The following is a 24,444-nucleotide window of genomic DNA, read 5'->3' as shown; positions in this document are numbered from 1 at the left end:
CTACCACACGAGATTCCGTAATATATTATACAATATTCAAAAAATGTTTTTGTTTGGTGAAAAGCGAAAGAAAAATGTAAACATTGTATGAAAACCTTTTTCTGCAATGGATATCAAACCCTCATTAAACATGTAATAAACATCGAAATCAATTGTTGAATCATTTAATCAATAATGAACGACCCGCCAACCCAGTCCCGCACATATATTAAGTACACAGTTTGCTTGAGTTCATTATAGGTTGGTTGGGAGTTCATTATTGCTATTATTTTGTAGTCTTGTCAATACTAGTGAATTTGCTGCCACTATTCAGCAGAACTTTGAAGAATTCACAGTGAACGAAGCAGCTTAACAGTCACTGGCCCCTGAATTGGCGTAATTTAAAACGTCATTTTTGGAATTCGATTTCTCAATATCATATGACAAAATAAAATAAGGAAGAAACAGTTTTACCCTATCAAATAAAACTATGATTGTATTTTTAAATCATTCACGTTGCGAGTGGACGAGTGACTGATGTTTGATGTAGAGTAGCATTGTAGCGATCAGCCAACACTAAGCAACAACACTGCGTCCTCGGATTGTGAAATCTACCATAGAGTCGCCGCCGAGAGGATACAATTAACGTCGGTCTTTCGTCTATTCACATATAATGCATTACTACTTACTACAAAAAAAGAGAAAAATTACTTTTGTGCACTCGCTCTCTCTAGAAATACTAATTCGTTTATCACATTTGGTTGGATAAATTACCCTCAGTTAACCCTCAGTCGAAAAGATATTATATATATACGCTCGCATCTATATTTAACTAAAAGTTATATAATTTTTAAAACGTAAAAGATTGGAGGGTAAACATTGTATTTTATTAAGGGAATGATCCGCAATTCTCATTGATACATCATACAAGATTGTGTTCACTCAACTACATAAGCACAAAACGGCAGATAAATCGGTATATGAGTGAATTTGTGTAAATTTTAAAATTGTATTATCTAAAAGATAAAAAAGGAAATGAATGAAGAACCATATCAAGGAAATAATATCCAACACAATTTAGGCATCGCACTGCGCATTCCACTCTTGAATTCAACCCAGGCTCTTTAACAAATACATATCAAACTGCACAATTGTCTGTCTGCCATGTTTTATACCGTAAACTAAACATGGACACTGTAATGCTATGTTAATCAGGTTCATGGACTGTTTCTTGCATTAATTAGTCAACTATCCAATGAATCACAGCCACAATCATGTGATGTAATTGGTGCGTTTAACATATTCGTCTTCCCTTTATGTTTTCAGATTATTGGAAATGTCCATACAATCATTTCAAGTGTGCTACTGGGCATTGCATTATGAATGCATTAACATGTAACGGAGTAATGGATTGTAAAGACGGAAGTGACGAATTAGGATGTGGCGATTGTAAGTAATCTGTTCACGGTTATACTAGTACTGTAACAGTACAATTAACAAACATTGTGAAACGAGTATCTCTATGGAAAAATACAATGTTTCCTCAGGCCACACAGTTCTGATTGAACGCCGTGGTTAATTTGATATAGCTGCTGTTATCGATACATGCGTTGTTTCAAGTCATCAGATTTATTTGGCCGGCATCAACAAATCAGCCGTCTTGCAAATTGTTGGGCATCATAGTTTTAGTAACATGAGCAAACTAATTACGGATTTATATAATTCCCGATGTTCTTCTTCTTTACATATCGCAAATATAACGACTTATATTGACAACAAACATACAGATACACTAATTTCAGATTCTGACTTACGTAATGTAATGGCGCTTATAATATAAATGACTATTTTCCAATCAATGTGTTTGTTATGTAGACATAATCTCAGAGGATGGTAGATGGACATGTGAAGATAATTTAACTACAATACCGATATCGTTGAGATGTAATGGATTTCCAAACTGTCGCAATGGAAGTGATGAAGTTGGTTGTGAAACATGCAAGTTTGTTTTCCTTATATCGGTTTATTGCATTGTTATTAGTATGTATTTATTTATCGCACTGGCCCAATGATTAGTCCTAACAGGTGATCAATTGGTAAATTGTATTATTTTATTAAGAACAAGTTTCAGGCATTCACATTAAACCCAAACTAACGTAACACACAATTTACACAAACACAATTTTCAAAAAAAAAACTTATTTGTAAAATACAAATACATTATTGCGCGTAAACATGATCGCCAACCATAAATAAATGCACCAACATACAATGTGAATACAACTAAGATATTCTGTTTGAAACAACACAAGGTCACTAATACACTATTACTTTCATATATACAGACGAATGTCCAAGTACAATGATGAAGTGTGAGTCATCTAATATCTGTATTGCTGAGTCTAAAAGGTGCGACGGCTCAAATGACTGTGTCGTTTTAGGTGTTTCCGGAATATTCGATTTGTCAGACGAAGAGAACTGTCACCAGGGTAAGCTTCACAGATTTAGTATATGTTGGCATATCACTGTGCGTCCAGTGATTAATATTTAGTTTAAGTATGGGCTTGAGTTCGTGGTCCGTGAATGAGCTACTAACACAGAAAAACAGTATCATCTTACCGCGGTGTATATTATTATTTGTCAACGATTACATGATACTAAATTTTAACAATAATATTGTATATTTTAGGTATGTGCCCCTCGAACAGGTATCGATGTGGAAATGGACAATGTATTGATATGATGCATCGATGTGATTATCACTACCATTGTCTGGACCGTAGTGACGAATTCAACTGTACACGGGGTATGGTGTGTTTTTGTTTTCACAACACAATTGTTCCCATAACGTAATGTGATATTAAATGAATAAATTTGTATTGGAATAGATGGGCATTAATTATTTATACTTTTTCATTGGAATTCATTGAATATTGTGTAAGACAAAAACACGTGTATTTCAACTCATCTTCCAGATTGTTTGTGATACACGGCGTGTCAGTATTACAATACTTGTGATTTTTTATTGTTCATGATAACGATGGTGATGGTATTGAGCTCGTAGTATTTTTTATTCTCAGATGACTGTCCGGTGAATACAATTTTGTGTGAGAGAAACAGTGGGGACGGGCAGTATTGTCTGGATAATACACATGTGTGCGATAGCATCTATGATTGTTACCGTGGTGAGGACGAACAGTGCAGCGACCGTAAGTGCTTTTCAACTTTATTATTAGTCGGTCGATGGGATCCAAAAATATATAGTAACTCATTCTATGTTTTACAGCGTGGAAACAAACTATTTTGATGACATGTATATGTTTCATATTTGTTTGTACGAATGTTTTTTCACAATAAATATGAATATACAAACCTACTACCTTCGATAGAGATCAACTTTGGTGGCGAAAATGTTTTAATCGATTATTGCCAGTTTGACATTGATGCAAAACTTTGTCATTTGCTTTGTAAATAGACATAGAATTTTGTTTTTGTTTCAGTATTTTTCCCTCCTTTCATTATACAAACAATGTGTCAGTACGTGGCCCCTTTATCAGAGATGGGAAGATGTTCTAGATATCTGGACAATAGTAGTACTTTCAATCTATTCTATATAATTTATCGCGCATTCTAACAGTTATATTATTATTTACAGACACATGTGCGTCCAGCACGTTCATGTGTGGTCTATCGTGTGCTTTACTCGAGAAACGATGTAACATGGTGTCAGACTGCCCGGGAGGAATGGACGAAGTAAACTGTGAAAACCGTAAATATCATAAGTTTAGTTAGTCTGACAGTTAATCACAACACGAGTTTTATAAATCTAATATTGTAGGGTCACGAACGTGATATCCTGTGTATTTCTTTACATCCATTGTTCTGCTCTTAGGAGCAAAAAACAATGATCGTAATTTGTTAGTGTTTATTAAAGCGCGGTGGTCGTCGCGCAGCGCGTGTTCGAATTCCATGTAAATATACAATGTATTTTACACGCGTTGTATACGTCCCTATGAGTCCCATATCGAACAAGACGCGGCACGACGACTGCCGCCCTTTAAGGCATCGAGGGGCATTGTGGCTCATTTGGATCGCCGTTCTTGAATACTCGTTGATTTTAGTTGACCTTATTGCAATTACAAATCTGAAGTAGCCATATTTTATTTACTGCTTCGGGATTTTTTTAATATGGCATTTTCACAATTCGTAAACAATCGACTAGACATAGATGAAACAAAACGGGGAAAGTTGATGTTGGGAGAATTTGCAATAAAGTCCCTAATTATATGCCGTATTATATCACACGCGCGTTTTGGCTGACATCTGAAACTAAAACCATATGGAAATTAATATATCTCTCAATAATAATTCGGGGAATATTATTTAAATCTACCAACAAATTGAGATAATGGCGATTTTGTTATAGTCAGCTAAGATTTCAAAAGTTCAATCTGTTTGCATAGACCAAATAGACTACCGGGATTATCATAACATAGCACGGAGATATAAACTGACAGTTCTTTTTTTCTTTTTTTTTTGCTTGAATAATACCAGATATGTGCCCAGATGACAGTTATTTCCGTTGTCGCAATGGTCAGTGCATACCTTGGTATCTGTACTGCGATGAACCAATCAGACCTGACTGTGCTGATGGTAGTGATGAACACTACTGTAATCGTAAGTAGAGACATTAACAACATGACGTAATAAGTCGAAATTCTGGTTTTCGTTTATTTGTGACTTTACGGTGTAATCGAATTCGGCGTAATGTAATATGACATACACCGTAGGTAAAACTTATTTTCTTTTTACAACCTATGTAATTTATGTGCAATAAATTGTGCAGTTAAGAACAGATGTTTCAACAATATACAATATAGTTTGAAAGCCATTATTTTATCTAAATTTACTCTGGTAACTATGTGGATACATTCTGTTTAGAAGTTTAATGAAGGACATTTTCAAAATGATGTTTTTAAAAATGGTGCTATTGATATTTACAGATACGTGTACGTATGATGAATTCCAATGTAGCAGTGGTTGGTGTATTAATGCTACGTGGACATGTGATGGTGTCAATGATTGTGGTGATCACAGTGACGAAGACGACTGCCCTCAATGTACGTAATCATTGGAATCATATTATATTATTATTATATGATGCTCAAAACACTATTGAAGAATATACAACCCATAATGACAGATATAAAGTACAGAGTACCCCATATAGACATCAATATGACTTATTATGTTACTGGTAAAAGACCAGTCTTCCTTTATCGAACTGTTGATGAAGATGAACCTGCATTAATTCAAATAAACATGGTGTTAATTTATTTCAGTCTGTACTGAAGATCAGTACGCATGCGCTGCTGGTTTTCATGATGGTCAGAGGGTAATTACACAATGTATTCCCGGAAACCGCCAATGTGATCGATTTGTCGAGTGTTACTATGGAGACGACGAAGACGGGTGTAAATACAGTAAGAGATTGACTCAAATCAGTTATATTGATTATGATTGATAATAAAAAATAAAGAGGCATAAAATATAACTGTCAATTTTTTTCCTCAGATTTTTATTTTTAATAAACCTTTTCCTGTGTCATTACCTTGTAACGGTCATCCCCGGAACGTGGACACTGAAAGTAAAGCATAGTTTTTTGTGTGTGAATACTTGCGTTGTGTTCGGGAAACTTGACTCGCTCAGCTGAGGTAACGCCTCGCTGCCCACTTCTCTTCTTCTGTTACAAATCTTACAAACCCTACCATGAATCTTAGACGTGGCAGAGTAAACATGCTGTGTGTCAATTCCCAATTCGCAAGTGTGCGTCATAAATTTTCTACGGTTCCTATTACATGACCGATCACAACAAAAATGTCGACTACTCGACCTTCAGTGTTCACATCGCATTTCATGTGATATTAGCCTTGTTTAGGATGGCCTTGTTTATGCTATTGTGTCAAAAACAATATTTCTTTAAGATTTGGTTACCTTCATGTAATTATATTTAAACAAAAAATGTTCACAATCACAGCTAATGCCTCTTTAAAATAAACCTGAAAATCACTCTGAGATCGTTCAAAGTTGTTGGCCGTCGCGTTGCGTAGTGTTCGATACGGATTCAATGCGTGTAAAATATCTGACGTGTTCATATCGCAATTGCTCAAACGATGCGGTCATAAAAATAATGCAAAAGCCACAGATTTCACCCGGAAAAACAATGTATAATAGAATGTATTTTATCGCAAGAGCCATGTCCACATTCCTTAACCATATACACACACATTCAAACAATCAAAACGTTATGACCGGTATATTTTGGATATACTAATACTTGTTTCTACCTCCACAGATGTCCACGATGTGACAGCGGAACCCGATTGGTACGCCGAGTATCTTGATATTTCCGACGATCCGAACCTATACGAAGACTTCCGAAAGGATGTGTTCGTGAACCGTCCGATCGACTTCATTCCCCGTCGACAGCCACCATTATGGGAACATTTTCTTGTAGCAAGTATGACGCCTGATTTTAGTGATCTGAAACATGTTTTGCATTTACGACCAGACGAGATTCGAGACCTTGGCCATCAACGTGAAGATTTAATATTACAGTGTAGCTACGATCAGCGGGACTGTGCTACTTCGTAAGTAACTGATCATCATTGAACCGAAAAAATGTACAAGTGGCATGATATATGTACAAGATCTGTATAAATATATAACTTAATTTGTTAATTTCAGAGATTTTTACAACTTTCAAGATGATGTATACGGTAACTGCTATACATTCAATCACGGGAAAGATGGTAGTGATCTGAAGAGAGCCACAAATACTGGGTCCGAATATGGTCAGTATTTCAAATTATGAGAATTATTGATAATAGGTATATAAATATAAAAAGTATTGATTAGCTGATATGACCGATGTTTATATTATTACAACGATAAATAGCGATTCATATTAAGTGTAACGACAATTTTACATCTATATTGACAAGTTCATACCAAATAATATTGTGTAGTGTGGCATTATTTCTGTACTTAAAACACAACTTTAACCAATATTGCTTATTAACTTATTTTAAATATTATGTGTGATTTTCTTTCTCCTCCAATCAGGACTGAAGTTAACATTATTCACAGAACAATCCGAATATATCAGTATTTTTGGACAAGAGTCTGGTGTCAGGTTTATGGTGCATGACCCATTTACTACACCGTTCTTGGGAGACATGGGTATTGATGCCAAAACTGGAACAGCAACGTCTGTCATAATAAAACAGGTATATGTGTAAATTGGATTGTAAATGATCAACGAAGCAGTCAGTTATGTATGGCGATAATCAAACGAGGCTGGGTCATGTTGACACTGTACTGCACAAGACATATCATTGCATTAACAGGCATTTTAAGATTTATCAAGAGAGTAACAAGTTGGGTGGCACAGTAATATAGAAATTACAATCGTAACCGCTAATTGAAATTCCAAGATAGCTAAGCAAACTTACTGCAATACATATATGATAAATTTACTTCAAATGATACAGAAAGAATGTGATGTCTTTAAAAAGTACATGCTGCCCCATATGTGGCACCCCTTATATATCAATGTTAGCTACCTTATCGTTCACAAACACGCTTTGTGTTAGTCATCAATCGCCCTTTGTGTATAACATTTTTATGTTGATTCAGAGAGAAGAAAAACGCGCGTCTCCTCCATGGGGCAACTGTACCGACAAGGCATATGTGGATTCAGGAGAATATCATTATTCATTACTAGTGAGTATTTCATTATCTGCACATTATACAAAACTGTGTCCCCATATGCATATCTACATTGATAGATGATATTATTCGAAACGCATACTAGTATTCATGTTTTCGTTGCAGGCATGTCAGAAAGATTGTCTACATACCCGTATGTACGAGAAATGTGGGTGTCTAGATTTTTTCTCTAATCATAAACCTGTATGTGACGTACAAAACAAGACACAAGGTAGGTATAATTGTGAATTTGAATTCACATAGTATTGTGTATTTAAATAAAACAGTCATATAGTTTACTTTGATTTGCCATGTCATTCCAACTACATGTATTTATAACATCATCTTACTATGCATGTCAATATTTGTCATCTCCTAAAATTTAATTTGCAACACACGTTCACAACACACATGGAAACATTCGAAATGCTAATTAATTCGAATATTGAGTGCAAGTGGGTGGAGATAACTGTATGTTTTCGACATTAAAATACGTTGATTTGAATTTTTTCGATTGTAGATGCGTGTGTCCAATTGATGTATTATTTCTACCAGAAAGGAAAACTGGGATGTGAATGTCAACAGCCATGCAGGTGATTAATTTACATTGTATTTCTCGCCGAATGCAGGAGTATGGACATCCATCATACATCAATCTTTTTGTACGATATCATCTTTCATCGCTAATGTCAGTGATTCATCTCAGAATGACTTGTGAGTTGTGTTCACTGGCTGTTGCATTATATCTATATGTTGTTATGAAATTGTGTTTTATTTGACTGAGAATGTATATTTACGTATTTAGCATCACGGAGTATCAGAAGATGCTATCTCTGACGTCATGGCCATCGAAGCCGTTTTCGGTAAGAGTTCCTTTATCAAGACTGGCAACAATAACAGACTCTCGACAACCCACACATAAACAAACATAGTAATTCTAGTTGATGTTTTTGCTCCGTTAATTTTATAATTTTAGCTTCTCAATATTTTGTTTATTAGTCCCCGTTCGGACGGAGTCCGAAAACGGGGACTTATGTTTTGCCCTGTGTGCGTCCGTGCGTCCGTCCGTGATCACCTGTATCTCGAACATGCATGGACCGATTATGTTCAAACTTCACTCATACATCACACATTATATGGGACATATGCACATGCATTTTTTTCATGATCCGATTAACGATAGCCGAATAGCGGCCATTTTAAGGCCGAAAATGCATCAAAATCGCACATTTTCACCATTCCGGACCCGGATCTCAGTTATGCATGGACGGATTTCGTTCAAATTTGGTACATACATTAAACATAATAGGACCTTGATGCACGTCATTTTTTTTTTCGGATCAAGTTCGAAATGGCCGACTGGCGGCCATTTTGTTTTAAAGAATTCAGTTCTGGATCCGTATCCGAGACATGTCTGGATTGATCAAGTTCAAACTTCACACACATAAGGTACATCATGTCACAAATATGTATGTGCATTTGTTTCATGATCCCGTTAACGATAGCCAAATGGCGGCCGCTTTAAGGCCGAAAATGCATTGAAATCGCACATTTTCACCATTCCGAACCCGGATCTCAGTTATGCATGGACGGATTTCATTCAAATTTGGTACTTACATTAAACATAATAGGAGCTTGATGCACGTCATTTTTTTTTCCGGATCAAGTTCGAAATGGCCGACTGGCGGCCATTTTCTTAAAGAATTCAGTTCTGGATCCGTATCCAAGACATGTCTGGATTGATCAAGTTCAAACTTCACACACACATGGTGCATCATGTCACAAATAGATATGTGCATTTGTTTCATGATCCGCTTAACAATAGCTGAATGATGGCCATTTTAAGACCGAAAATGCATTAAAATCACGTATTTTCACAATTCCGGAACCAGATCTCAGTCATGCATGGATGGATTTTGTTCAGATTTAGTACAATGTGTTGTACATATGCAGGTGCATTTCGGTCATGATCTGCTTTGAATGTATATGTCACTCAAATATGAACGGAACGGGGACGTGTCATTGACAATGACTTGTTATTTATGTTTTACATTCCGTGCACCAAAAATCATTTTATGATTGCACTAACTTTAATAGATTCAAATTTGACAACTCTACTAATTCATTTGAAAATCTTTAATTTTTGAAAAAACGAGTCTGCCAAAAAATAACACCAGTTTCACCCAAGCCACACATAAAAACGTTCACATCCATCCGTCCAAAACACATGCATTCGTTCAATGCACACCTCAGGGTGGCGTGTGTTCGTTTCATTAACATATCAAATAGAAACACATTCATGATTTGAATATTATACGCTATTAATGTGTCTACGTCCAATTATCAAATCGATAATAAATATAATCTGAAGGGCGCAATCGAAAATATGTTTCAGAGAGATAGATAACAAGAGTCACACGGCTATGTCATTTACGCTTCTTCATATTATCGTCGAAACAAACATGCTATATATTCAAGCATTTACACACTGATTGATATTAACTGTTTTTCCTTGTATGGACAGCCTCGATTACTCAGCAGTTTGTTGGCAGTTAATCCCAAAGTTCGTACAATCTCAGATCAAGATGACAACGGAATAAGGTACAGTCTGCGAGATATATATGTACCGTTCACCAGTGTTTGGGAATTCTGCTATTAATTGATTTATCTAGTAATATTTAATTGGGGGTGAACTTTCAGGCATTAAACAGAAGAATATCGAATAAGCGTATGTGTTGCCATTATATAACTGCGAGCGTATCCATCATAATACATTTCCGCTTTAGTATTCGTATTTACATTATGAACCGTGGTGAGTGAAAATGCTTGGTGTAGTCAAGTCACTGAGGCAAGGACATGATTTACGTGATAGGTTTACCAATCAACATCTATACTGGTAAACATGTTTGCTTAGATTTGAATGTCCTGAAGATATTTGGCTGGGCCAATTGAAATACTTCTGATAGATAGATACATACATAATAATAATAATAATATTAATGTGGTTCCTGTGTGTGACGGCGCCTTGTTCTTAATTTGTCCATTGCAGCAAGATGTATACACCACTTCAATGGAATGACATAATTGGTGTTTATATGTAATTTATTTGCAGCATGAACTTGGCACGTGTTAAAATTTATTTCGAATCTTTGAATTTTGAACGTGTATCAGAAGTAGAGGATTACCCAGTAAGTATACGTCTCTAGAGATTCATTGTGAAACACATCATATACATATGGTAATCTAAGATGTCTCAGGTATTTGAATCACCAAAAAGAGCTGTAAAAAAAACTGCTGTGAAACATGTGAAAGTTTCGTAGACCTGGGTTATGCAAATGTCGTGTTTATTACGAATTTTCGCGCATTGTCACATACATGTATTATAATTAGCACAATATAGTGCGAATCCCCGCGTTACGCGAGAAATCGAACATTTAAACAGAGCAAACAAAGGCCGTACTAGTAGTATCGTAGTGGCGTCCAAACATAACTTGTGATTTTGTTATGTATTGCTACGCCTAATAATATGCTATTCACGTGTAATGATGACCAGACTGGTAAGACTTTCCGATTTCGACGTTGTGAAATTCATTTTGGAAAAAAACATGCTTTTGACAGGATAATTTAGAAAGTTATTTTAAGATTAATTCATAACGAAATGTATTCCCTGTGCACTCATAAATAGTTTTCATAATTACCGATTACGCAAGAATATCACAGAAAAAAAGATAATATACATTTCCCGTTAATTCTTTGTGTTTCCACGTCGATATTAAAGAACATATATTATTGAATATTAAAGTATTTTAACATTTATTAGTCGATACAATGTTATAATAATATGGCATCAAATGTGGTTATTAAACAATTTTCGACATTGTTAAATATTGCAAAATATTTGCTATATTCTCTATATTTTATTTGTCTTGAATTATTACTTGAAAGAAGCTGAATGAAATTACAAACTATGTAGTGTGTTCAACAAGTCATGTATAACAATAGCTTTAATAAATATGATTTTACCTGGCAAAAATACTGTATTTTCCGCATAAAAACGAAAGGATTTCACAATATTGAAAACGGAAAGTTTGCATTGCAAGTCCCCCTCTCAGTGAAAGCTCAGTACTTTGACATTGAATTATAAAAAAGCAACAGATGTTCGGTCCACGCCTTTCTCGCATAACACTCACAGTGAACGTAATACTAGTATATTAATTGTAATATATATATATATATATATATATATATGTTTACTATATTTCATTGCAGTTCGATCAACTCATGGCGGACGTAGGTGGCGCACTCGGATTATGGGTTGGCCTATCTATAATCACCGTGATTGAATTTGGAGAGTTCGTCTATGAAATGCTTTGCACACTTTCACGAAGTCCGACGCAATCAACTAATTACTCAGTAAAGTGATTAGAATTTAAAACATAGAATATTTTTAAATGGGTTATGAAGATCGTGCAGTTTGAAATATGGCATATATTAAATTATATTTAAAATATAATATTCGTTCTCAGTTAAAACCATCCTTTCCCTGAATGTGTTATTATTTTGGGATAAATAATTTGGCAATTTTGTTGTGTAGATGACAGTTGCTATTATTTACACATTGTTATGTACGCAAGGCAGTAAGCAGACCATCAAATAAAGTTATTATTAATTCAATGGCATAACAAATCTATTTTTAGGGCTGCCCTACGATGAACATATACGACTCTTAAAGTGCGGTGATCGCCGCGCCGCGTCCTGTTCGATATGTAAAATTCAAACACGCGCTGCACGACGAGCGCCGTCCTTTAAATACAGGGTTCACTGGCCACAGTGTGAATATGTACATCTTAATGACTACGAATTTCGAGTGATCAATGCTCGTGCACTGAATCCTCCAGACGGACTGACATAGGTGTTCTGGTTCTCGGACACATCATTGTGCATTATGTTTAACAACGAGTTGGTTTCTCCAGTTATAAAGTCACGTTTTATTACGAAATAAATTATATATTATCGTCCGCTATTGCAACTTAGTTATCTATAAGTATATCCCTGTGTCCGAATTGTTAACACAACAAAAATGCAATCATGTTACCTGTTACGCTGAGAACGCGCTTAAAGCGGAGGAGTCGTCACCTGCGCATGCGTCAGATGGTCATGGCGTGTCATTTACGCAATAGTACCTATAGTACCAATAGTACCTATGCCACAGGCAGCCTTCAATTTTGTGGTCAATCACCTCACTGCGCACGGCCATTTCCCTGTAGCTGTTACATCTGAAAAGGTACTACAAAAAGTGGGAAAAAACGTATGTGACATCCGAACTATTTATTAATGTCAGACCTAAAACGTAAAAACGTAAATACGAATCATTTTATCACGGACTATGTTTTGCAAGGTAATGTTATTGTAGTGAAATGGCGCACGTGATAAACTAAAACTAGAGAAAACAGCGTTCTGTTTATGTACATAAGACTAGGTGGGGAAAGAAATTTTACTCGAAGGGATTTCCTAACAACCTCGTTCGTGAATATTTCGTTGGTGAATATTTCAATACTATTTATAGCTTGAACGGATTCGATTCTCCGCGTCTAACAGTTATAGAACACAGGCTGGTTGTAATAAGTGTATAAGTTAGTAATTTATTGTATAATCTAATGTCTTGATAACTTTGAAAGGACTGCACTTTCAAAGCGTAAAACATGTATGTTTTAATTTAATTAACCGAACAGTTCTTTCAGATTTAGGACGTAAAACGTTTTATCAAAGTGATTGAAGTAACACGGTAGCTTAAGCGGGGGATTTCTTTTGCAAATAAAAATATACTAGCAATTTTCTATTAATGGTTTATTCAAGTGGGCAAAATATAATGTACAGAAAGATTGCCCGTAGAGTATCGCTACACTGAAAAGTAAGCAACCGACAGCCTGTATAAAAGGGGGGCTGTGATTGGCTGTTACTTACGCGAGATTTGAACGGGACTTACATAGGCGTCGGATCAGATGTATGTAGGGCGGAATTAAAAAAAATCACAAAATCAAAATCAAAGTAAAATAATAAAATAAAATAAAAGGGCATTAATAACAAAAGTAATAAAAAAATAAAATTAAAATAAGTTTATAGCCAAAATAATTAAAGCCCGTACACTACATCAGACTGGTACTTTCGAACTTCAAACAAAAATGTTATTATCATTATTGTGTGTTAGTTTCTGTTGTTTCAAAGATTGAATTATTTATGACATTAATATTTCACTCACTAAACAATATTTCACTAAAATACGCGATTAAAAAGCAATTTAAATTGGGATTATCAAGTTCCGTGTATAAACACTAGTGTAAAGAGGCGGCGGAGCGCTATTTTAGCCAAAATCAGCTAGTAAGGCGTCACTATATGAAGCAGGTCGCTTCTGGTAGAAAGGTGCAGTTGCTACAGCGCTCAGCCCTGTTACTATTTATAGCCGTGACCTCGCGGGCGTGGCCTAATATGCAAATTCACACTGATACGCGCTGCTGTTTCCGCGACATTTTGAAACCATCCGGCAAAGCACGAATCTCCACAGCACGCTGCACAATACAAGTAAGTTCAGATCGTCTTTCTTTTATGATAGTTTTATTATATATCTATTTTTATATAAAAATCAGTGTATGTTTCATCTCATGCAACGTGCAATTTGCTTACTGTGATGATTAAAGGTGGCAATATGCCATCGACCATTGCACAATTTAGATGTTTGAAAATAACTTGCAGTGCATAACCAAACAACGGAATCCTTCAAACAAATGATGACGTTCACATGAAAACATTATATTTTTGATTCACAACAAGAGCTCCATGTAAAATTCAAAATTTTGCTGGGTCAGCACAAACTTCTCTAAGTCAGTGACACATAAAATTGGCTTAGAGGGCACACTGTCGCTCTGGCCATATCACTTACCAGGGAGATATAATTTTTCACATGCTCTGATTTCGAATGATGACCTCTCAGATTCTAAATATTTTATTTACATAAAATACATACCTGTAGTATTTATTTATGTGTGTTTCTCATTAGATGTAATTGTTATCAAAAAATGATGCAAAAGGTATGTAGAATTTTATTTTAATTGCAGGTTTAGTGCATCAGTCATTTTCGAGGCCACCCCACCCCTAATCCAAGGAATTGTAAAATTCCTATACCATGTATAATAGTAACGGGGCTGAGCACTTTTATCGTACAGACTATGTATAATAGTAACAGGCTGAGCCCTGTCATCCAGGCTATGTATAATACTAACAGGGCTGAGCCCTGTCATCCAGACTATGTATAATAGTAACAGGGCTGAGCCCTGTCATCCAGGCTATGTATAATAGTAACATGGCTGAGCCCTGTCATCCAGACTATGTATAATAGTAACATGGCTGAGCCCTGTCATCCAGACTATGTATAATAGTAACATGGCTGAGCCCTGTCATCCAGACTATGTATAATGGTAACAGGGCTGAGCCCTGTCAGCCAGACTATATATAATGGTAACAGGGCTGAGCCCTGTCAGCCAGACTATGTATAATAGTAACAGGGCTCAGCCCTGTCATCCTATAGACTATGTATAATAGTAACAGGGCTGAGCCCTGTCATCCAGACTATGTATAATAGTAACAGGGCTGAGCCCTGTCATCCAGACTATATATAATGGTAACAGGGCTGAGCCCTGTCAGCCAGACTATGTATAATAGTAACAGGGCTCAGCCCTGTCATCCAGACTATATATAATGGTAACAGGGCTGAGCCCTGTCATCCAGACTATATATAATGGTAACAGGGCTGAGCCCTGTCAGCCAGACTATGTATAATAGTAACAGGGCTCAGCCCTGTCATCCTATAGACTATGTATAATAGTAACAGGGCTGAGCCCTGTCATCCAGACTATGTATAATAGTAACAGGGCTGAGCCCTGTCATCCAAACTATGTATAATAATAACATGGCTGAGCCCTGTCATCCAGACTATGTATAATAGTAACAGGGCTCAGCCCTGTCATCCTATAGACTATGTATAATAGTAACAGGGCTGAGCCCTGTCATCCAAACTATGTATAATAGTAACAGGGCTGAGCCCTGTCAGCCAGACTATGTATAATAGTAACAGGGCTGAGCCCTGTCATCCAGACTATGTATAATAATAACATGGCTGAGCCCTGTCATCCAGACTATGTATAATAGTAACAGGGCTGAGCCCTGTCATCCAGACTATGTATAATAGTAACAGGGCTATGTATAATGGTAACAGGGCTGAGCCCGGTCATCCAGACTATGTATAATAGTAACAGGGCTGAGCCCTGTCATCCAGTCTATGTATAATGGTAACAGGACTGAGCCCTGTCATCCAGACTATGTATAATAGTAACAGGACTGAGCCCTGTCATCCAGACTATGTATAATAGTAACAGGGCTGAGCCCTGTCATCCAGACTATGTATAATGGTAACAGGGTTGAGCCCTGTCATCCAGACTATGTATAATAGTAACAGGGCTGATCCCTGTCATCCTATAGACTATGTATAATAGTAACAGGGCTGAGCCCTGTCATCCAGACTATGTATAATAGTGACAGGGCTATGTATAATAGTAACAGGGCTGAGCCCTGTCATCCAGACTATGTATAATAGTGACAGGGCTATGTATAATAGTAACAGGGCTGAGCCCTGTCATCCAGACTATGTATAATGGTAACAGGGCTGAGCCCTGTTATCCAGACTATGTATAATGGTAACACGGCTGAGCCCTGTCAGCCAGACTATGTATAATAGTAACATGGCTGAGCCCTGTCAGCCAGACTATGTATAATAGTAACATGGCTGAGCCCTGTCATCCAGACTATGTATAATAGTAACATGGCTGAGCCCTGTCATCCAGACTATGTATAATAGTAACATGGCTGAGCCCTGTCATGCAGACTATGTATAATGGTAACAGGGTTGAGCCCTGTCATCCAGACTATGTATAATAGTAACATGGCTGAGCCATGTCATCCAGACTATGTATAATAGTAACATGGCTGAGCCCTGTCATGCAGACTATGTATAATGGTAACAGGGCTGAGCCCTGTCATCCAGACTATGTATAATAGTAACATGGCTGAGCCCTGTCATCCAGACTATGTATAATAGTAACATGGCTGAGCCCTGTCAGCCAGACTATGTATAATAGTAACAGGGCTGAGCCCTGTCATCCAGACCATGTATAATAGTAACAGGGCTGAGCCCTGTCATCCAGACTATGTATAATGGTAACAGGGCTGAGCCCTGTCATCCAGACTATGTATAATAGTAACATGGCTGAGCCCTGTCAGCCAGACTATGTATAATAGTAACATGGCTGAGCCCTGTCATGCAGACTATGTATAATGGTAACAGGGCTGAGCCCTGTCATCCAGACTATGTATAATAGTAACGGGCTGAGCCCTGTCATCCAGACTATGTATAATAGTAACATGGCTGAGCCCTGTCAGCCAGACTATGTATAATAGTAACATGGCTGAGCCCTGTCAGCCAGACTATGTATAATAGTAACATGGCTGAGCCCTGTCAGCCAGACTATGTATAATAGTAACATGGCTGAGCCCTGTCAGCCAGACTATGTATAATAGTAACATGGCTGAGCCCTGTCATCCAGACTATGTATAATAGTAACAGGGCTGAGCCCTGTCATCCAGACTATGTATAATAGTAACAGGGCTATGTATAATGGTAACAGGCTGAGCCCGGTCATCCAGACTATGTATAATAGTAACAGGGCTGAGCCCTGTCATCCAGTCTATGTATAATGGTAACAGGACTGAGCCCTGTCATCCAGACTATGTATAATAGTAACAGGACTGAGCCCTGTCATCCAGACTATGTATAATAGTAACAGGGCTGAGCCCTGTCATCCAGACTATGTATAATGGTAACAGGGTTGAGCCCTGTCATCCAGACTATGTATAATAGTAACAGGGCTGAGCCCTGTCAGCCAGACTATGTATAATAGTAACAGGGTTGAGCCCTGTCATCCAGACTATGTATAATGGTAACAGGGCTGAGCCCTGTCATCCAGACTATGTATAATAGTAACAGGGCTGAGCCCTGTCATCCAGACTATGTATAATGGTAACAGGGCTGAGCCCTGTCATCCAGACTATGTATAATAGTAACAGGGCTGAGCCCTGTCATCCAGACTATGTATAATAGTAACATGGCTGAGCCCTGTCAGCCAGACTATGTATAATAGTAACAGGGCTGAGCCCTGTCATCCAGACTATGTATAATGGTAACAAGACTGAGCCCTGTCATCCAGACTATGTATAATAGTAACATGGCTGAGCCCTGTCAGCCATACTATGTATAATAGTAACATGGCTGAGCCCTGTCATCCAGACTATGTATAATAGTAACATGGCTGAGCCCTGTCATCCAGACTATGTATAATAGTAACATGGCTGAGCCCTGTCAGCCAGACTATGTATAATGGTAACAGGGCTGAGCCCTGTCATCCAGACTATGTATAATAGTAACATGGCTGAGCCCTGTCATGCAGACTATGTATAATGGTAACAGGGTTGAGCCCTGTCATCCAGACTATGTATAATAGTAACATGGCTGAGCCCTGTCATTCAGACTATGTATAATAGTAACATGGCTGAGCCCTGTCATGCAGACTATGTATAATGGTAACAGGGCTGAGCCCTGTCATCCAGACTATGTATAATAGTAACATGGCTGAGCCCTGTCATCCAGACTATGTATAATAGTAACATGGCTGAGCCCTGTCAGCCAGACTATGTATAATAGTAACAGGGCTGAGCCCTGTCATCCAGACTATGTATAATAGTAACATGGCTGAGCCCTGTCAGCCAGACTATGTATAATAGTAACATGGCTGATCCCTGTCATGCAGACTATGTATAATGGTAACAGGGCTGAGCCCTGTCATCCAGACTATGTATAATATAGTAACATGGCTTAGCCCTGTCATCCAGACTATGTATAATAGTAATATGGCTGAGCCCTGTCAGCCAGACTATGTATAATAGTAACATGGCTGAGCCCTGTCAGCCAGACTATGTATAATAGTAACATGGCTGAGCCCTGTCAGCCAGACTGTGTATAATAGTAACATGGCTGAGCCCTGTCATCCAGACTATGTATAATAGTAACAGGGCTGAGCCCTGTCAGCCAGACTATGTATAATAGTAACATGGCTGAGCCCTGTCATGCAGACTATGTATAATGGTAACAGGGCTGAGCCCTGTCATCCAGACTATGTATAATAGTAACATGGCTGAGCCCTGTCATCCAGACTATGTATAATAGTAACATGGCTGAGCCCTGTCATGCAGACTATGTATAATGGTAACAGGGCTGAGCCCTGTCATCCAGACTATCTATAATAGTAACATGGCTGAGCCCTGTCATCCAGACTATGTATAATAATAACATGGCTGAGCCCTGTCAGCCAGACTATGTATAATAGTAACAGGGCTGAGCCCTGTCATCCAGACCATTTATAATAGTAACAGGGCTGAGCCCTGTCATGCAGACTATGTATAATGGTAACAGGGCTGAGCCCTGTCATCCAGACTATGTATAATGGTAACAGGGCTGAGCCCTGTCATCCAGACTATGTATAATAGTAACATGGCTGAGCCCTGTCATCCAGACTATTATACATCATAGTCTGGCTGACAGGGCTCAGCCATGTTACTATTATACATAGTCTGGATGACAGGGCTCAGCCATGTTACTATTATACATAGTCTGGATGACAGGGCTCAGCCAGACTATGTATAATAGTAACAGGGCTGAGCCCTGTCATCCAGACTATGTATAATAGTAACATGGCTGAGCCCTGTCAGCCAGACTATGTATAATAGTAACATGGCTGATCCCTGTCATGCAGACTATGTATAATGGTAACAGGGCTGAGCCCTGTCATCCAGACTATGTATAATATAGTAACATGGCTTAGCCCTGTCAGCCAGACTATGTATAATAGTAACATGGCTGAGCCCTGTCAGCCAGACTATGTATAATAGTAACATGGCTGAGCCCTGTCAGCCAGACTGTGTATAATAGTAACATGGCTGAGCCCTGTCATCCAGACTATGTATAATAGTAACAGGGCTGAGCCCTGTCAGCCAGACTATGTATAATAGTAACATGGCTGAGCCCTGTCATGCAGACTATGTATAATGGTAACAGGGCTGAGCCCTGTCATCCAGACTATGTATAATAGTAACATGGCTGAGCCCTGTCATCCAGACTATGTATAATAGTAACATGGCTGAGCCCTGTCATGCAGACTATGTATAATGGTAACAGGGCTGAGCCCTGTCATCCAGACTATCTATAATAGTAACATGGCTGAGCCCTGTCATCCAGACTATGTATAATAATAACATGGCTGAGCCCTGTCAGCCAGACTATGTATAATAGTAACAGGGCTGAGCCCTGTCATCCAGACCATTTATAATAGTAACAGGGCTGAGCCCTGTCATGCAGACTATGTATAATGGTAACAGGGCTGAGCCCTGTCATCCAGACTATGTATAATGGTAACAGGGCTGAGCCCTGTCATCCAGACTATGTATAATAGTAACATGGCTGAGCCCTGTCATCCAGACTATTATACATCATAGTCTGGCTGACAGGGCTCAGCCATGTTACTATTATACATAGTCTGGATGACAGGGCTCAGCCATGTTACTATTATACATAGTCTGGATGACAGGGCTCAGCCCTGTTACCATTATACATAGTCTGGATGACAGGGCTAACAGGGCTGAGCCCTGTCATCCAGACTATGTATAATAGTAACATGGCTGAGCCCTGTCATCCAGACTATTATACATCATAGTCTGGCTGACAGGGCTCAGCCATGTTACTATTATACATAGTCTGGATGACAGGGCTCAGCCATGTTACTATTATACATAGTCTGGATGACAGGGCTCAGCCCTGTTACCATTATACATAGTCTGGATGACAGGGCTAACAGGGCTGAGCCCTGTCATCCAGACTATGTATAATAGTAACATGGCTGAGCCCTGTCATCCAGACTATTATACATCATAGTCTGGCTGACAGGGCTCAGCCATGTTACTATTATACATAGTCTGGATGACAGGGCTCAGCCATGTTACTATGTATAATAGTAACATGGCTGAGCCCTGTCATCCAGACTATGTATAATGGTAACAGGGCTGAGCCCTGTCATCCAGACTATGTATAATAGTAACATGGCTGAGCCCTGTCATCCAGACTATGTATAATAGTAACATGGCTGAGCCCTGTCAGCCAGACTATGTATAATAGTAACAGGGCTGAGCCCTGTCATCCAGACTATGTATAATGGTAACAGGGCTGAAAGTAGTACCACTGGGACGCATCGACCAATCAACGACAAGCATAAGATCGCGTGGTGGAAGAGATATATTCGTAATAGAACTCTGCCTGGGAGATTGAGGTCCGTGCATTCTCTACCATCAGTCACAGGGACCGCAGGATGGCGCGTGACCCTTGATACGCAGAATGAGGTCTGAGCTCAATCTCCAAGGCAGAGTTCTATTTCTACGAATATATACTTTCGGTGTTCTAGCCGCAAGGAGCTCTGGGAAGGAGAATGGTCTGTGCTGGGACAGCGCTTCCTGTGACGACACAACAGTGTCATTGTTTACAACAAGCGTCTACCCATGAGCCTTTGTGTTTTTAGCGTGTGTTGTTATCGTCTGTTGTGTCGTCACAGGAAGCGCTGTCCCAGCACAGATGTGTGTCATATGACGCCTTACTAGCCGATTTTGGCTAAAATAGCACTCCGCCGCCTCTTTACACCAGTGTTTATACACGGAACTTGATATTGCTTTTTTACAGCTTAAGTTGCCTTTTAATCATACATTTTAGTGAAATCTTGTTTAGGGAGTGAAATATTAATGTCATACATAATTCAATCTATGAAACAACAGAAACTAACACATGAAAACGATAATCAAATTTGTGTTTGAAGTTCGAAAGTACCTGCGTAGCTTCCGGTTTCAACTAGTTCAAAAACTTGTAGAACGTCCTTGAACGCGATAAAATCACGCGTAGAAAGCCTTCCGAACCAGACACAGCAGCGTAAACTTTTGGGGCCGGTTTGTTCTACAAAAGTTTCATTTATCATTATTTAGTAAACAGGCCCCTGAAACGATCTGAACGTAAAATACGTGCCAATCGACGATTAACTTAGAAACGTTCGAAGTTTCGAACAAACACCCGGCACACCTTGCGCGATATGCGTCAGATCAGTGTTGAAAAAACGTCGACCTGCAGCGTCAACGGTTATCATCGCTTGGGACTCAATTCTCGCGCGTGCACAGGTGACGACCCTCCCGTTTTAAACGTAATAAAGACTTCAAATATTTTTGAATGCAGTCAGTGCCTGGAATAGTACAGTATGACCCGCACAATGCAGGCTGAATTAAAAGACAATACTAACAGTCGGGTGCCATCACACCATGGTGGAGCTTGCCTTTTATAAATTTTAAATTTTTTACCAGCGGTTTAAAACCTTTATATGTATATAAACATTAATCCAAAGTTGTTCCAAGTAAAATGTTCTAGGAATACATCTAAGTATGTAAATGGTTAAAACATCACTGTACGTTATTCGTGTGCTGTTTGTCTGTAAATGGTAATGTTATACTGCAAAACAACAACAACGCAAAGAAAGTATACATTGACCGTTTGAACTTCACAAGTTATATACAGTTATCATATTCGTTAATATGTTTATTTCACTATAATAATGTTCATAACTATCATATAATGATCATGATATCAATTTTTTTTACTGTTAAGTGTGGACGCGTGTGAAGTCGTATATTTTATATTTAATATGGCCGTCCGTTCTTTACTGGGAACGTATGCGTGAATGTAATCATCAGTGAACATGATAATTCAGGAATTCAGTGCTGGCTCGTGGGCACTCCAAGTGAATTGTTGAACATGTTCAAAAACGATTGTAAATATAGAAAACAGGTACAAACATTCCATCTTTCGAATGCTTAGCAAGATTTAGCAAAGCTGTAAATAAATAATAAAAAACATGGTGAAAACGTTAATGACAGAATCATATTGTTTTTTTTTTACAAAACGATAATAGGTTTCAATTTGGGACTGTTACATCCTTTCTAATTATGAGCATTACCAAAATTTGTTCTGAGTGAATGGTTATATGCAAATTAGTCACTATATTATTTCTAGTGTGTTTGATTCAATCCCGGTCAGTATTTCACACTTCGGACGTCATTGTCCGCGACTGCAAAGCTTTGAAAATAAGCCCAGAAACCGTCGAGATAGTTTGAAATTTGTCAAGTCAAACTGACAAAAGGTGAGGAGAGCTAATTAAGTTTAAATCTCTCGACCAACCAGAAAACGTGAACGGAGATACCAGTAATGCCCGTTTTAATAAAAGTGACGTTTATCGTTCACAAAACTGGCTATCGCATCACGACTAAATGCTACATTCACCACACACTGACGCCTGCTGATGTTCAATCCTCACGTAAAAAAATAGATAGAAATATGTGCAATTTGAGGGAAACGGGCGCAAGTTGTCCGCGAAGTCACAACCTTGCGCGAAAACTGGTGTCGTGTTATCAATTCCACTGAAGGAGGGGCACAATGGATTACGTAAAATTTAGTTATCGGTGATAGCAACATCAGTGGTGTTTGTCCATTGCATGTCCATGCTATCATGCTATATTTTTTTTTGTGGTTTATCAAAATGAATATTTTGATAAACTTGTATTTGAATTGTCTTTTTAGGACGAAATTTCAACTTATCCCACCACTTGGACAGTCATTTTAGGGATATTACGTAACACTGTAAAATGGCTAACTTAATGGAGTTTGTGGAGTTTTATAGCCGCGTTAACTTTGCGCTCACGTATAGGATCACGTATAGGAATCCCTTTTTAAATTCGAGAGCACTACCTTGAACACTATTTGCACTTCCGCATTGTGTTTGTTTGGGTGATGAGCTGAATTCAAATCGGCACTTGTACTCTCAATACGTATATCAGTCGCATATCCATCCCCGGGAACATGACACAATTCACCAGACTAAAATAGCAATAATATAAATAAGAGATCAGCCTACACGCAAATATACCAAGTGACTAGAAAGAAAGTATTTGCACTGCACATATAATTTCCAAATTAAAACCGAAATACTTTAATACAGCTACTTTGTTCGTGGTCGAATTGCCGCATCATTTTCTATATTGCAGGTTTGTCCCATCCATTCTTCATTACGGGCCGGTAAAACACACAGATATCACGTTCGCTCCACTACGTGACGAACGAGAGTCATATCAACCTTTCATTACTGTGGCCAATCTGTATTTACTTCAAGTTCGGTCTTTCAAATAAAATTTTCAGATATTTCGATTAAAACCACTGAATTCCTTCCCTTGTTAAACTAGCCATCATAGCCATAAACTGTATTTAATTTGCTTTTTTTTTGGAAAATGCTATATGATTTTATAAAACAACCGCCCCCAATTTTGCTGTTTAACATTTTAGTCTTTTAGTCGCCCCATCACAAGTCTCACTCACATTTTTACAAAGCGTGGCGCTTGAAGTCGTAGTGGTATCACTGATGTTTTTCATTCAAAACGTTACACTCGTCTAGCCATGTT

General features: G+C 38.1%; 1 protein-coding gene across 1 annotated transcript in view; it reads left to right on the top strand.

Annotated features, from left to right (window-relative positions):
• LOC144362086 (uncharacterized) overlaps positions 1-12,171 on the top strand; it is a 36,575-nt gene extending 24,404 nt beyond the window's left edge. The window contains exons 7-25 of the mRNA XM_085508563.1: positions 1,306-1,428; positions 1,855-1,977; positions 2,325-2,468; positions 2,669-2,785; positions 3,060-3,188; positions 3,635-3,748; positions 4,534-4,656; positions 4,983-5,099; positions 5,322-5,462; positions 6,335-6,629; positions 6,727-6,833; positions 7,105-7,268; positions 7,678-7,764; positions 7,876-7,981; positions 8,270-8,342; positions 8,555-8,612; positions 10,274-10,350; positions 10,862-10,937; positions 12,019-12,171. Of these exons, the coding sequence (XP_085364689.1) occupies positions 1,306-1,428; positions 1,855-1,977; positions 2,325-2,468; positions 2,669-2,785; positions 3,060-3,188; positions 3,635-3,748; positions 4,534-4,656; positions 4,983-5,099; positions 5,322-5,462; positions 6,335-6,629; positions 6,727-6,833; positions 7,105-7,268; positions 7,678-7,764; positions 7,876-7,981; positions 8,270-8,342; positions 8,555-8,612; positions 10,274-10,350; positions 10,862-10,937; positions 12,019-12,171 (2,327 nt within the window). The remainder of the gene's footprint in view (positions 1-1,305; positions 1,429-1,854; positions 1,978-2,324; positions 2,469-2,668; positions 2,786-3,059; positions 3,189-3,634; positions 3,749-4,533; positions 4,657-4,982; positions 5,100-5,321; positions 5,463-6,334; positions 6,630-6,726; positions 6,834-7,104; positions 7,269-7,677; positions 7,765-7,875; positions 7,982-8,269; positions 8,343-8,554; positions 8,613-10,273; positions 10,351-10,861; positions 10,938-12,018) is intronic.
• Positions 12,172-24,444: the final 12,273 nt, after the last annotated feature.

Source organism: Saccoglossus kowalevskii, chromosome 15 (assembly GCF_978046115.1).
Source record: "Saccoglossus kowalevskii chromosome 15, keSacKowa6.1, whole genome shotgun sequence".
Lineage (NCBI taxonomy): Eukaryota > Metazoa > Hemichordata > Enteropneusta > Harrimaniidae > Saccoglossus > Saccoglossus kowalevskii.
This window is presented reverse-complemented; position numbering and strand designations above follow the sequence as displayed.